At 44.5% G+C, this 14,968-nt stretch overlaps 1 protein-coding gene across 1 annotated transcript in view; it reads left to right on the top strand.

Annotated features, from left to right (window-relative positions):
• LOC104508556 (cadherin EGF LAG seven-pass G-type receptor 1-like) overlaps positions 1-14,861 on the top strand; it is a gene marked incomplete at both ends in the record, with an annotated part of 48,117 nt that extends 33,256 nt beyond the window's left edge. The window contains 9 exons of the mRNA XM_010150216.1: positions 320-494; positions 1,206-1,347; positions 3,294-3,414; positions 4,656-4,839; positions 7,953-8,047; positions 8,391-8,600; positions 11,172-11,355; positions 13,313-13,456; positions 14,663-14,861. Coding sequence (XP_010148518.1) covers positions 320-494; positions 1,206-1,347; positions 3,294-3,414; positions 4,656-4,839; positions 7,953-8,047; positions 8,391-8,600; positions 11,172-11,355; positions 13,313-13,456; positions 14,663-14,861 — 1,454 coding nt within the window. The remainder of the gene's footprint in view (positions 1-319; positions 495-1,205; positions 1,348-3,293; positions 3,415-4,655; positions 4,840-7,952; positions 8,048-8,390; positions 8,601-11,171; positions 11,356-13,312; positions 13,457-14,662) is intronic.
• Positions 14,862-14,968: the final 107 nt, after the last annotated feature.

Genomic DNA, 14,968 nt, shown 5'->3' on the forward strand with positions numbered 1-14,968 from the left:
TATGAAATGTAAAGCGTAGCAACAAACTCTGAACTTTTAAGAAAATACCTGTGAGAAAATGTGGGCATCCATCCCTAAACATTTCTGTTTCCTCCATCAAAATATCTAAGAATCAAAATATTAAAGTCCACCCACTTTCTCAGGTACAAATCTGATTGGTCTCACAGGGGAACAGCATTTGAAAAAATGTCTGGGTATGGCTCATCGGGTGATGTTTCTTTAAAATATAGCCTCATGGATTAATGGAAGTGGTGAAACACATAGTACTGTGCTCTGATTGAAGACACTAATTTAAAAAATAATTGTCTTTTGTCACTAGGGGGTGAGAATGGGAGAGACATCTACAAATATAGCGACACTTAACATGAAACAGGCTATCAAGATCAATGTTAAGGAGGGTTGTGAAGTGGATAACCCCTGTGATTCCAACCCGTGCCCCCAGCACAGCTACTGCAGTGACGACTGGGACAGCTACTCCTGCGTCTGCGACCCAGGTAACCCAATGGCCATCCCATGCACTCACTGAGGAGCTGGATCACATCTTCATGCGCTCAAAAAAAAATGGCAGTAGCAGCAGCGGCATGCTTGTGAAGTGCTCACCTTCTGATTCTTCCGCTTCCAATTATCTTTCTCTGTCTCACTGTAGCACCCTTGAAATGGCAGTCATGGACTAAGGATCATTTGTTCTAGGCAACGTATCCACCAAACAGAAAGACGACCCCAACTCCCTTTTTGTTTTTGTCTGTTTCCTTTTTTCTTTTTTTTTTTCCCTTTCTTTTCTTTCCTCAGCCTTTTCTGCTGTTGAATTTCAGTCTCATACCCTGCATCCTAATTGAGATACTCTGAATGTTGTCTCTGTTTTGGTGCATGTAGCCAGCACATGCTGTCAGCACCCAGCACAGTCACCTCCCATACACGCAGGGAGAGAATACAAAACTATTTGTAACGCATGCCCTGAATATAAAACTGGGAACCGAAGGCACAAGGGTGCCTCAGGCATGTTAACAGACTGTCGAAAAGAACAGCCCACTATCTTTTTTGCTGAAAGGGAAAAGAGTACCTTCTTTCAGACAGTATCTCAGGGGGAATCCACTGATTATTGAAGATGTGTTATTAATGTGTAAGCTTAAAATAGATGGTCTTTTGGAGACATACAAATCGTAAATTACAATGGTTGCTATAATTTTACGACTTTGTCTCCCCAGGGTACTTTGGAAGAGACTGCGTTGATGTATGTAACTTGAACCCATGTGAGCATGTCTCCACGTGCGTGCACAAACCTAGTTCATCCCATGGCTACACCTGTGAATGTGGACAAAGCTACTATGGACAGTACTGCGAGAGCAAGTAAGAGAATTATTTTTGTTCTTGGTTTCTTGAGCCTTCCAAGTAGCTCTTCTCCTCCATATTGTCCTCCCACTTCTTTTCCTGCTTCAGCTGGCTTTCCTGTTACAATTCCAGTGTTCACAGTAGATGGCACGTCCCTTTCGTACCCCTGAGCTGTCTTCCCTGAGACCAGGCAAACTTGCACATACTCAGGGGCCACTTTTCTTCATCAGCAGCTCAGGGCTTGACCAATCATACTGTGCTACACTCAGACCTGTACCTTGTGGTGGACTTGGCTCCGTGTCTCTCCTTCAGATCTCCCAGCACACACATGCAGAGATGCACCCAGTTAGGTGGCCTGTGGCCAGGCAAAATGCCTTTGCAGTGTGGGTCCAGTCCCTGGGCTGGCAAAAAGCCATCTCTTCTGGACAGTCTGGGAGGCCTATGTCCTGTTGCTGTGTGGGAGAAACGTGCTGATTCCCTCATCACCAGCCTCCTGGTTTCAGATAAGCATTCAGCAACTGGTCTTATCCCAGAGACGGCACTTTGATTTACTGTAATAAGGGCCATTCATGATGTGCAAATGAAGTGCATTTGTCTGCCCATTTAGGAATAGCTACTGTGGTGTTTCCTTCCCTTTGAAAACCACAAGCTTCTTCCTGTGCCTCTTGTTGTGTGGGCTTGCAAATGTTGGCTGTGCTGTTGCCAGATTCATCTGTCATTCCTCTGGATTAGTGATGCAGAGATGGTGTCCCTTGTCATTATCTGCTGACATCATGTCAAGTGCAGCATTGTGGTTTTTCATATTATCAAACATAGAAGTACAAATGTGGCAATTACCGTAAACAAAATTTGGCATGGTCTTTGAAACAGACGGCAAACAGCTTTTCTTCACTAAAATGAGCAGCAGGGAGGGGATTCCTTGTGCATTATGCTGATCTCAGACTCACCAGTGTCACCCTTCAGGCTATTGCTTGACGAAGACCTCCAGCTAACAGAGACCCTGATCATTGCCCCAGCACCTTCCCAGTACTCTCCTTGCCAACACTAGTGCTGGGGCATCTGTGGGACAAATCTGCTCAGAAGCTCACCAGAAAATCAGAACCAGCAAAAATTAAGGTTATCCTACATCAAGTGTGGCTTTGGGCTTGCTGCACAGCCTCTAATGAGCTGTGCTTCTCCACTCAGTCTGAATCATAGTCTTTGATTCATAGTCCAAGAAGCTGACACCCTTCCCTCTTCCATGTCCTCAGCCACATGTGATCTTCTCCTGCCCTGTGGCAGACCAGGGCTTCTCAGCCCCTGTGGTGAGCTGGCTGAGAAAGCCAGGCTGGCAGAATGTAGTGACACTGCTTCACAGGGTGAGCTTGCAGCCAGCTTTGCACCTGAGCTGTGTCCCTGCGGGTTGGACAAGCTCTGCTATGCATGGCAGGGCTGGGACAGGAACCCGTGGGGATGGTGGGTGGGATATAAAGTGTTGGGGAGCTCTACTCCGAGGCTGTTTGTGGCAGTAGGCAAACCAGGGCACGGGCTCAGCACTGCCTGCAGTAGCCCGAGCTGTTGCAGTGCTATCCCTGTCCAGCCTGCCCCAGCCAGCGCTTTCCCCATGGGGGACTGGATCTGGTGAAACTGGGGCCATTTCCACTAGGTAGTGTGGGCCCTATCGCCCTCTCCCAGAGGAAGGAGCACTTTATTTGCTCATACAGATGTATACTCCTTATAAAGAGGAGCTGGTCTTGAAAACATTTGGAGAAGCATTCCATCTAGGGTTTCCTAGCACTGATATTCTGTATTTTCTTTCATTACAGTGCATATGTATCTATATATGTATTGATTGTTGCCTGCTGCGGTGAGATACATTGCAGTCTATAAGCCAATGGAGTTGAGTGCAGATTTGGCCCAAAGCTCTTTTTCCCACCTTTTAAGAGGAAGCTTAGAAGAACTTTATTTCAATTTTTCTTCTATAGGATCGACCTGCCTTGTCCCAGAGGCTGGTGGGGAAATCCCATCTGTGGCCCCTGTAATTGTGAGACCAGTAAAGGGTTTGATTCTGATTGCAATAAGACCAATGGAGAATGTCACTGCAAGGTAAGCAAAAATGAACCAGTCTTAAGTCAAAATTTCTTTGGTTTAAAATGTAACTAAACCACTAACAACTACAAGTAGTGAGTATCTAAGACGAAGTACACACAGTGGTGCTTTGTAAAATATATATATATGTGTGCAGCGTAGTTAATCTTTACCTAAAACATTTTGCTGGCACCGCCCTTCACAAAATCGTACTGTACAGCTCTTATCTTATTTGCCTTTGGAGGGCCAAACTGAGAGGATGAAAGCCTGGCTCTGATCTCTCTGAAGTGCAGCCTGGTTTATCGGGGGAGATCGGGCCTGGGTGCAGAGGAGTGCCGGTGGTGTTCTGTGTATCACCAGTGAGTAATAACCATGAAACAGCTCGGGCCAGCTGGCTGAAGCTCTCCCCTGTGCAATGGCCAGCAAAAGACAGCAGATGGGGAGAGGTAAATAATACGAGAGGCTAAATGCTTTCCTCCATGCCGGCTTTGACGAGTTTAAGAGGAATTTGCCATGGACAGGCAGGGACAGACGGGGGACACGGGAGGGGAGGCACCTCCCTCCTGAAGCTTTTACGAAGAACTTCTCACAATAGGTTTTACAATAGGCCTGAATGACATCAGAGGAGCTGGGCCTGTGTGGACCAGCAACAGTGAATCTGGCCCCATACTCCTTTCCGAAATGCCAGCAGGCCGCACAGCAAGCGTTGCGTTAAATTGAGTCAGTGGGGTGCCAGCACCGTGCTCTCGTGTAATTGTGTAACGCCTCAGATCAAAAGCATTTACAGATGCCATTTGAATACGTGATCATTGGTTGCTCTCCACCCTGCCCATGGAACAGACGGGCAGTGCAAGAAGTTTCCTTACTGGCTTGTTCATGCCATACAGGAGTGGAATTGCAAAGCACACAAACCCACCAATCTTCCAAGAATACGTTTGCTGGGCGCTGGCAGCAAGTACACAAGGAATAACATGGGCCCTCTGCCCCCACTGCAATTGGTGATCCAAACCCTGGGTCTGTGCAGCACAGGGCAGCCCAGCCTTCCCCCTGGCACTCAGCTCTACCTCTCCACATTGCCTGGGCTAACAGAGCACGCTTCCCATAGCTAGTACATTTTCTGTTAATAGTAATATTGTTATTACCCTGTACTTTGCAAAATCTTATGATGCACATGCTGCTGGAGGAGGATTTCAGGAACACAAGCAATGTGGAATGTAAGTCAAATACCTGAGGTGTGTCTATCACTTTGGTTTTTCTAGGCAAATTACTACAGGCCTCAGAGCAGTGACACCTGCTACCCCTGTGACTGCTTCCCATCTGGCTCCCACACGCGTGCCTGTGACATGGAGACGGGACAGTGTCCTTGCAAACCTGGTGTCATAGGGCGGCAGTGCAACCGCTGCGACAACCCCTTTGCTGAAGTGACGGTGAAGGGCTGTGAAGGTACCTCGGGTCCAGCCGGGGCTGCTGAGCAGCCGGGCTGTGGTTGCAGCATCAGAGCTGCTAGCAACAGGGGGAAGGGGATGCACAGAGGTGGGCATGAAGCTGAATCCTGGGGCACATGTGAGCTGCAGCAGTGTAAACATGCACCCCTTCTCCCAGGTCTGTGCCAATATGACTGGTGGAAGCTGGGGAAAAAGAAAAAAGCTCTTATTTCTTTAATTTTCACCAGATGGAAGTATAGCAAGCTTAGCTGGGCAAGAGCCCTTGCACCTTCTGTCCACAGAGGCTGTGCCGTGCATTAGTGCCCTCTGCCTTTCTTCCCCTCTTGCCCATCCTGCCTTTCCTCTCACCCACCCATCCTTCCCCTGCGATCAGCACAAAGCTGCTGCAGCAGCCATCTCCCTGCAGTGTGTGGGTGAAATGAAGGTGAAACATTTTCCCACAATAAAGGAGCAGGCAGAGATAGGCAAAGCCAAAACCCAGAGTCCCATAATCACCCTGAGCTCTCCTCTGCCCGTACCTGTCTGCCTGCTCTGCTGGATGAGGAGCAGGTGATGGGTTACAGCTTGGAAGGCACTGCAGAGGGCAGGTATCCTAGCCTGGCTTGGGAATTACAGGAAGGTCCTTTAGGCAGGTTGAAATATGTCCTTGTTGTGATTTTTATCTTGTCAGAAAAACTGCATCATTTCTTTCTCTGCTTTCAGTAATTTATAATGGCTGTCCCAAAGCTTTTGAGGCTGGTATTTGGTGGCCACAGACCAAGTTTGGGCAACCAGCTGCTGTGCCGTGCCCTAAGGGATCAGTGGGTAAGTTCCCTGGGTAAAACATTAACTATTTTATCTACATGCCTGTGTGAGGGGGGAGAAAAGAGAAAAAAGTGTACATAGGGAATGGTGTTAATTCATTGGGTGTAGATTACAGCATAGCTCATGCATGTCACAAGCAGGAAAGTTTAGCTGAAGCTCAAGAACTGTTAAAATACGTTTGGAATAGTCACAAAAAAATAAATAAAAAAGTGCAGCAGACAAACACATATAAAGAACAGAAATTCTGTGTCTGTATTTTCAAAAAACCACAATCCAATTTTCTGTTGACTAACAAGCAATTCACACACATGTAACATTTAATTTTTAGCAACTTACGCATGGACTGTAGCGATACAGCTCCTCTGGGCAAAGAGAAAATGGGTAAAATCATGTACATGAGGATTGCTTTACTAGCATTGCAGGCTAATGAAGCTAGGAGTTACAACAGAACTCGCATTTTTCCACCCAACATCTTCTCTGTAACCCGTAAGTCAGATGGCTGAAAAATGCATCTTATGAAGCACGTGAGCTGTGTCATTTTGTACTGCAAGCGGACGACAGCCTGCTTTTTCACACGTTTCCCTGAAAATGTTTATCTGGTGGAATACCAAAGCAGATATTTTAAAACGGAGTTCACAGTCTTTTTCAAAGTCTCTTCTGTGGGAGATGAAACCTCTGCCTAATTTCTGGGCCTGGTAACTCTCTGCTGCATGCACTCCTCAGGCTCAGTGACTTCTAAATGGTTATGTGACTTCTCCAAATATTACCAGAGGGAGGTCACTGGCCGTAGGTGTGCAGAAGATTTGTGGTCACCCAAGGTTTTGTTCTGAGAGGTTTAGGAGACATGTTTTGTTTTGTTGTTTTTTTTTTTTTAAATTGAAGAGTCCTTACATTATTAAACAATATAAGGTTGAATTAATATAAGATTTCACACTAAATTTGCACTGTTCTAGTGGTTGACCCCAGTGTCTCTTCTAGCAAATAGGCTAGCGGGAAAGGGTACTTGCAGGAATTGCACATTTTAAATTAATTTTACAGAAAGTTCAGAAAAGTAACCTTTATAGTCATGAATATTCAGACTAGGAACCATACTTCCATTGTATTCACCTAATCATGGAAGAGAAATAATATAATTAGATGTCATTAAATTAATTAGAATTCCTATTTTGATACTAGTGATGGCTTAGACACATGCAATATGTACCCAAGTTAACTGTATCCAAGTTAACTAGCACTGTGTCAGTTTTGAATTTGGTAACTTGCCCTTCGCTGTGAAGGATCATAGAATCCCAGGATGGTTTGGGTTGGAAGGGACCTTAAAGATCATCTAGTTCCACCCCCCCTGCCATGGGCAGGGACACCTTCCACTAGACCAGGTTGCTCACAGCCTCATCCAGCCTGGCTTTGGACACTTCCAGGGATGGGGCATCCACAGCTTCTCTGGGCAACCTGTTCCAGTGCTTCACCACCCTCCCCATGAAGAACTTCTTCCTGATATCCACTCTAAACCTCCCCACTTTCAATTTAAACCCGTTACCCCTTGTCCTGTCAGTACAGGCCCTTGTAAAAAGTCCCCCCCAGCTTCCTTGTAGCCCCTTCAGGTACTGGAAGGTGCAATAAGGTCTCCCTGGAGCCTTCTCTTCTCCAGGCTGAACAAGCCCAACTCTCTCAGTCTGTCCCATAGCAGAGGGGCTCCAGTCCGCTGAGCATCTTCATGGCCTCGTCTGGACTCCAACTGGTCTATATCCTTCTGATGTTGAGGGTTCCACATCTTATACTATTGTCGAACCCTCAACCTAAAATAATAGGCTAAATGAAAGAGTAAACTGCTCACAGGCCATTCACCTGTGGCAAAAGGCAATTACACGTGTTGGCTGAAGTGTTTACTGTGTGCTGCATGCAAAGGTGCTAGCATGTTTTGACATGAAGAGAGCATTTACCTGGCAGGCCTTCCTATGTAGGCTACTGCACCAAAATCTGAGCAGGGACATGTTTTCATAAATATTTAGGAAGTGCACGGTCTTTCTGAGAGTTGGTATAAATAAATTGCTGAATTCATTAGAGAGCAGTAGGGCAGCAAGTCTGAGAGCAGTTGGGCAGATCTGAAGCTTGGCTAACTTTTCTCTGAAGTCTGGGATAAAATGATTCATGAAGATTGGTAGTTTTTACCTTTTATCAGACAGTAATGCCAGTCTTGAAGTAGAAATGTGTGCATATCTCCAGAAAGTCTAGGAAGTGTGAAATCAGTGAAGATTTATCCAGCACAGTTCAGAACACTATTTACCATTAATGCTTTGTTTCCTTCAGGAAACGCGGTTCGCCATTGTAACATTGAAAAGGGCTGGCTGCCTCCTGAGCTTTTCAACTGTACCACCAACACTTTTGTGGATCTAAAAATCATGGTAAGTTGTGTGTTTTGCCTTTATTTTATAAATAATTATGAGTTCAGACACTAGTTGGGTGTCACTGCAATCCATCTTTTGACCGAGTCTTTGAACCCCCCTCATTTCCTGACCAAGTCTTTGAACCCCCTTGTTTCCCATCAGGCCCTATGTGCTTTTCTGGCTTTAAGTTATATTTTCCATTTAATTGCCCTGTCCACCTTTTCTCAAGATAAATACCATTTTGATCAAAGAACTCCTTTATGCCAAAAATCCCTAAATCATGCTTGTCTTTGTAACTAGAACAACAACAACAACAAAAAAACATCCCTGGGTTTCTTCTTCCTCCTTGTCTCTGATTCAGAATGAGAAGTTACACCACAATGAGACCAAGTTGGACGGAGACAAAACCATACGGATCGTGAGAGTGCTGCAGAATGCCACCAAGTACACACACAGCTTGTATGGCAACGATGTGAGGACAGCTTACCAGATGATGATCCGGGTCCTCCAGTATGAGAGCCAGCAGCAAGGGTTTGACTTGGCAGCCACGAGGGACGTGGAATTCCATGAAGTAAGAGACATACTATATACTGTGCTGAGCTCTTACAGTTCCCTGTAAAGTTTTATGGCAATGGATAATTAAATTTGTCTTTGACCAAGGTGGGGTGAATATCATGTAATTGCTTAATGTGTTTCACAGATCAGTCAGTCTTCTCAATTTAGAATGGGAGGTTGGTTATGCTTGTGTGTATGCACACATAATAAATACTGTCATAGTAACAACCAAAAGCAAAATTCCCCAAAAGAAAAAATAATCATAGAATCACAGAATCACAGAATGGTTTGGGTTGGAAGGGACCTTAAAGGTCATCTAGTTCCACCCCCCCTGCCATGGGCAGGAACACCTTCCACTAGACCAGGTTGCCCAAAGCCTCATCCAGCCTGGCCTTGAACACTTCCAGGGATGGGACATCCACAGCTTCTCTGGACAACCTGTTCCAGTGCCTCACCACCCTCTCCATGAAGAACTTCCTCCTGATATCTAATCTAAACCACCCCGCTTTCAATTTAAACCTGTTATTCCTGGAGAAAATACCTTTGTCTACCATATTCCATTTTGTTGGAAGACCTGCCTAACGTGATGATTTTCATTTAAATGTGTGGTTACTGTCTCTGAAGGTTTCTTATAATTCACTTGAGTCATGTTTATTAAAGAGTTGGTACATTGAAAGACACTCCATACTGTATTGATAATTTAAGTGATGCAGGCACAATCAAAAATGCGTGTCAGAGGTCTTCTGCTAGTGAGGGCATTCATGAGAGACTCAGTTATTATCAAAGACCTAACCAGGTCTAGAGAACAAACTGTAGCACCCTCCCTGTCTGGGGAAACATACAGATGTGTCGGAAAAATGTGAGATGTGGAGGAAGTTGGGAGTTTTCTGTGGTCAGAAGATGTGATGGTTGGATGACCCATGTCAGGCTCCTGGAGCTCTCCTTGTTCCCATGTGTGCTGTGGGGTACTGCTGCCCATGCTTGCCCATACTATTTCCAAGATCCCCACCATGCCAAAGCACGTCATCCAAGCTGAAACATCCTGCTGGCCCCGTGCTGGCAGAGTCTGGAGCTGGGGCACCAGCATAGGGATGCTGGAACAACCCTCCCTGGGCCAAGACTGGCTTCTGTGCTGGCCAGAGGTGGCCTGGCTCCCTTTGAAGGTGCGCTACACCCAGCTCACAAAACTCCAGCAGAAAATGGGGCTGAGAGAATTCCTTAGTGTCTTGGGCTGTACAGTCAACAGAGAGTGGAGACCTTCTGAAGCATTTAATATTTTACATGCATTAGAATTTAGGAGATTCAGTGTTTCCTTTCCTAAGGAGACACTGTGCTGACAAACTTGTACCTGTGGGCTGTGGAGTGAATGAATTCCCCCATTCAGATCTGGAGAAGGAACTTCATTTTTAGCATGTTTTGTTTAGTAAAAATAAGAACAATGATCAAAAAAAAGTGGCTTGGAAACCTCTGCTTTAATTTATTATTCTCTGCACTTGGCACTGAACCTCATACAGTTGATGTTTTCAAGAACTCCCTAAGTATTTTTCAGGAATTTGAAAACTGGTCAGTAAAACTCATGAGAAAAAGGAGGTAACATCCTAGATTGAGGGAGCACAAGGGGAGAAGGACTTTATTTTTTTAATAGTCTCAGGTAGAAGCCTGAAAAATAGATAATAAACATAAATAACGTTCACAAACACCAAGGAGGCCTGGTACCAATTAGAGCACGTGTCTCCTGTGTTCCTGAGGAACTGTGTGATGCTTCTCACCCTAGATAAAGGTGGTCATGGCAGCCTCTTTTTCCTCAGATACAATCTTGCAACCTCAGGCAACACTTAGAGAATATAGCATCTTACCTGTCTGCTTCTAAATGAGGGGTTGTGTGTATCCCAGTATTTGCCTTGGCTACCTTAGAGCTTGAGGTGATTAATTCCTACCATCATTTATGCCAAGTTTACCTTAGTTAGGAATTAGGTTTTGACACAACAATGTAGTTCATATGTACACCAAGGTTAAAAACTTCTTAGCATATTTCCCATCTCGTCATTCTTCACGATGTAAGTTGTTCTAGTTATCCAGGAATCAACAAAGTGAAAAAATCCACAAAATAAAAGAGAAAGAGATATTACTACCTATGGATTGCTTTTGATTTTTAACATATCACATTATTTTGATTTCTCTGGGGGAGTTCTGCATACCAAGTGCATGCCAAGCACTCTGCTTTTCTTGCCTCTCATCTCTCCGAGACAAAGAAAATCTGGTTAGGTTTTTCTTCTGCATTTTCTTACTAGTTTCTTGTCTTAAAGGGCAAGGAAAGTAGGCAGTTCTCTTATAGCCTCCAATTTTGGCTCACTTTGCTCATAAAATTTTTGGATGGATTTGCTTTATGTAACAAAAAAAACCTCAGGGTGAGTAACGGGTGTGCATATTTTCATATGGCTGCAGCAGAACCTGCCTGCATTAAAATATTTCATTATACACTCACCTGGGGCAGTAATACCAATCATTTTCAGTATTCCTCACTTGAAACACTTGAAACCCAGCGCTTTGTTTGCCTCGTGATTTAGGCTTGTACTTTGTTTCTCAGAATATTATCAAAGTGGGTAGTGCTCTACTGGACCCCAGCAACAAGGAGCACTGGGAGCAAATTCAACGAACGGAGGGTGGCACCGCTCACCTGCTCAGGCACTACGAGGAATATTTCAACAACGTGGCCCAGAACATGAAGAAAACCTACATGAGACCTTTTGTCATTGTTGCCACTAACATGAGTGAGTATCTGTGCTGAAAACTGCCATTTGGTATAAGAGCTTTAAAAATACGCTGGGTAGAGGTGCTGGCTATTGTTTTTAATTGTACCCACTGAGAAACAAAATGTTTGCATTTTCTGATCTAGTCAGTGTATTCATTTAGAGTCAGCTGCGCCTTGAACTGCATCTCTTGGCTGCCATGGGGGCTCCCTGGGAGTTGTGTGGTCCGTTTTCCCTCTGGGCTGTGCCACTGCTCCGTGTGGCATGTCGTTGTAGGCACAGTGGTGTGCAGATGGTAGAAAGGACAAGGTTTGTAAGTAAAGGTGTAACGCCTTTTGAGACCACCTGCTATAGCTGAACATAGTAGATTACACATTTTTGAAAGAATCACATCACCACCACCTGAAGGATTACTGCAGAATGAAAAAAAACCCTACTATTGATTGTATACCTCTGATTTTCACATGCCTTCCTAGCCTGGAGCCTATCCAGAAAATCACCTTTTGTAGAAATTCCTGTGCTGAAAGATAGTTTCTCAGAATCATCCCTCCAAGACTTCAGACACTCTCCCAGCCATGCAAAACCCGTCATCAGAGCCACGTGGAGTCCAAAATGTCTGGAATGGGTCTAAACAGAGAAGGAAACACCGGGTGTACCCAGACACTTTGCCCACCTGTTGCAGTAAATTCCTCCCCTGAGAAGCAACTAGCCGTTCTGCACTCACAGGAGTGTGATGTGCTTCACAGATGTCCCCGCGGTACACGTGCGAGTGAAGCCCAGCAACTCTTCAGCCTCTTTCCCCGTTTTCTGCCCTGCCCCCCGTTTTCTGCCCTGCCCCCTCTGTTTCATTTTCTCCCCAGGTACCAGCACACTGAGGTGATCAGGCGTTGGTGACAGTCCTACTCTGAGCAGTGGATTATTGTTGAACTAAGCCAAACTGAAAAACTTTGATTTCTGTTTAACAAACCAAAACCAAAATGTTTCCTTTTGATTCAGGACTATCACAATCAGAATATTTTTATCTTCAAGCTCAGAAAAAAGTATGCTCGGCATTTTAACTGAACTGAGATGAAAAGAAAACGCAGAATTTCTTGCAGGTTGTAAATAGTGATTTTTCCCAATCAGCTCTTCCTGAGTAAAAAGGCATGAGCTTGGGCGAGATGAGGCAACTCTGGCCTGAAGGGGGTCTGTTTTCTTTTGAACAGTTTTTCCAGGTGAACATGATGTTAATGGAGTTTCCTAACGGCTCATCTGGGAGTTATTTAGAGACTGGGAAAGGAATGGGAATTTGCAGATCTTAACCTGGACGTTTCTTCATATAGAAATTTGCAGTGGATCACAGCTTTCAGTGTAGAGTTACCCCCAGGACTTCCAGCTTCTCACTTTTATGAGAACATCTAAATTGGCACTCAATGACTCTCTTAAATGGGAAAGTTCAAGCCAACTCAGCTGCTTTTAAATATTTTGGCAGTTAGACAGCAGGCAGAGCTGATGAGGTGAGCCAGAGAACTGCTAGTGTAGAGGGAGGAGAACTGGAGGACTAAGGGGTAGTCCTAAGTAAAATCCAGGTTATTTTCTTTGCTTAGCTGACTTTGCAGTTTAACAGATGTAGAAGAAGTGTATTTCTGAAGCAGCAGATTTAGTCTTCCCTACAAGAAGCGAGTCTGAAATTGGAACGTGCCACACTCTGTTCCCAGTATTTGCAGTAGTGTTTTCCTAGTATGAGATAGTCTTGTGAATTCCTTTCCACTGCAAAATAAATCTGTAATTTGATAAATGTAACATAATTCTGACATATAAACTTTCAGCTGTCATTTAAAGTATTAATTGAGAGAAATTAAAATTGACCTTGTATTTTGGAGTTTAAATTTCTTCTCTGCATTGTGCAGAGTTTTTAAACTTCCCATCATGTTTCATTTTGTTGCAATATCATATTTGAAAGCATTGTATTTTATGGGAAACTTTTTTTTCCCTCCAGTTATTGCTGTTGACATCTTTGACAAGGCTAATTTCACGGGAGCTAGAATACCACGATTTCATGAGATTAAAGAAGATTATCCAAAAGATCTGGAGTCATCTGTTGTCTTCCCTGATACTTTGTTCCGACCTTCAGACAGGAAAGGTAAAACCCTTCTGCTGCTGTTCGGAGGGCAATTTCAACTCGATCCCAGGAGCGTGATTGATCCTCATGAAGCAGAGTGGTACTGGGGTGAGAGCAGGGTGACCATCTATACAAGCAAACATTATTTAGGGATGGAGCAGCTGTGCATACTTCTGAGGCATTTTGCCTGCCGGCAGCGATGGGAGCATGGGGGGCTGCGTAACTGGCTGTACCTGTCTGTCAGGTCTCACTCACAGCCCCCTGAACAGCCCTGTCAACACGGGAGAAATGCTCTGCCTCCGTTCCCACCGGGATGGGATGGGAGCCTGCTCAGAGCCTGCAGCCCCACAGCCACTTTCCCCTGGTCCCTGCAGAGATGGAGAGAGGCGGTGTGAGAGATGGAGAATACATATCTGGGAGCAGAAACGTGTTACCAGAACTAAACGGTAAAGAAAAAGTCTGGAGCTGTGCAGGGACATGGGTGATGAGGGAGAATACATGGGGAAGTACCTGATTCCCAGTGTCTCTGAAGTACCCTGAGATTGCTGAGAAGAACCTCAGGCAAGGAACAAGAGAGAGGGTAACCCAAAGTGCCATCATTATACACGTACCATGGCTGAATATCCTCTGAATGGGGAAATAGTCACACTTGTGAAAATAACGCATAATAATTAATAAGCTAAAGCAACTTTATGACTTACTCCTCAGAAACAGAGCACCTGCTTATATGACTTGTATCTTTTCTGTAAGAAAAAAGGGAATGTGAATTTTGAGAGATACTGCCAAAACTGAAAACTCATTTTATGAGAGAATTAGCAGGGAGAAATCCCACATGACCAATTGCTGCATTCATAACACTAGCCTTGCCATATATAAAGGTGCATGCAATTTAATAACATGCGTATTGCTTTAATGTTCTCCTCAAATCCTGCACGGAGTATTTATATAGTTATGGATCTTCTAGCTTAGAAATGGCTTATTTTCTAGCTAGACTAAATGGTTATTCATGGTTCAGTGGTTGGTTCATTACCAACTATATAACTATGAAATGTGTTAAAGTTTTATGAAAAATATGAAATATAACATTAGGAGCATGCTCAGTGCAGTAAGGCTAGAGTTATAACAACAGTAACATCTCTGTATTTTTGCAAAGCAGAATTACCAGTTGAAATGGTAGCTCCAAAGCTGTGTGGAGAGAATTTAATATTTGTTTTAATTCCACAGCAGTGCCTACAATGAAGCCTTCAAATCAGAAGTTATCCTCTAAGGTGAACAGTGATGCACTAAGCCCTGAGAGTGCTTTTGCAAAGAGAAAGAAGCGACACCCAGATGACTCAACACATCATACTGTTGCCATGGTCATTATATACCGATCGCTGGGACACCTTCTGCCTGAAAACTATGATCCTGACCGAAGGAGCTTGAGGTGAACTTCAAACCTGTTTGTGAATTTTGCAGGCTCCTGCTTCCACTTGTGCTGAGCGTGTGGAGGAGGCAGAGCTGCTCTTACCGTAGAATCATAGAATGGTTTGG

This window comes from Eurypyga helias, unplaced genomic scaffold (assembly GCF_000690775.1).
Source record: "Eurypyga helias isolate BGI_N326 unplaced genomic scaffold, ASM69077v1 scaffold18984, whole genome shotgun sequence".
Classification (NCBI taxonomy): Eukaryota; Metazoa; Chordata; class Aves; order Eurypygiformes; family Eurypygidae; genus Eurypyga; species Eurypyga helias.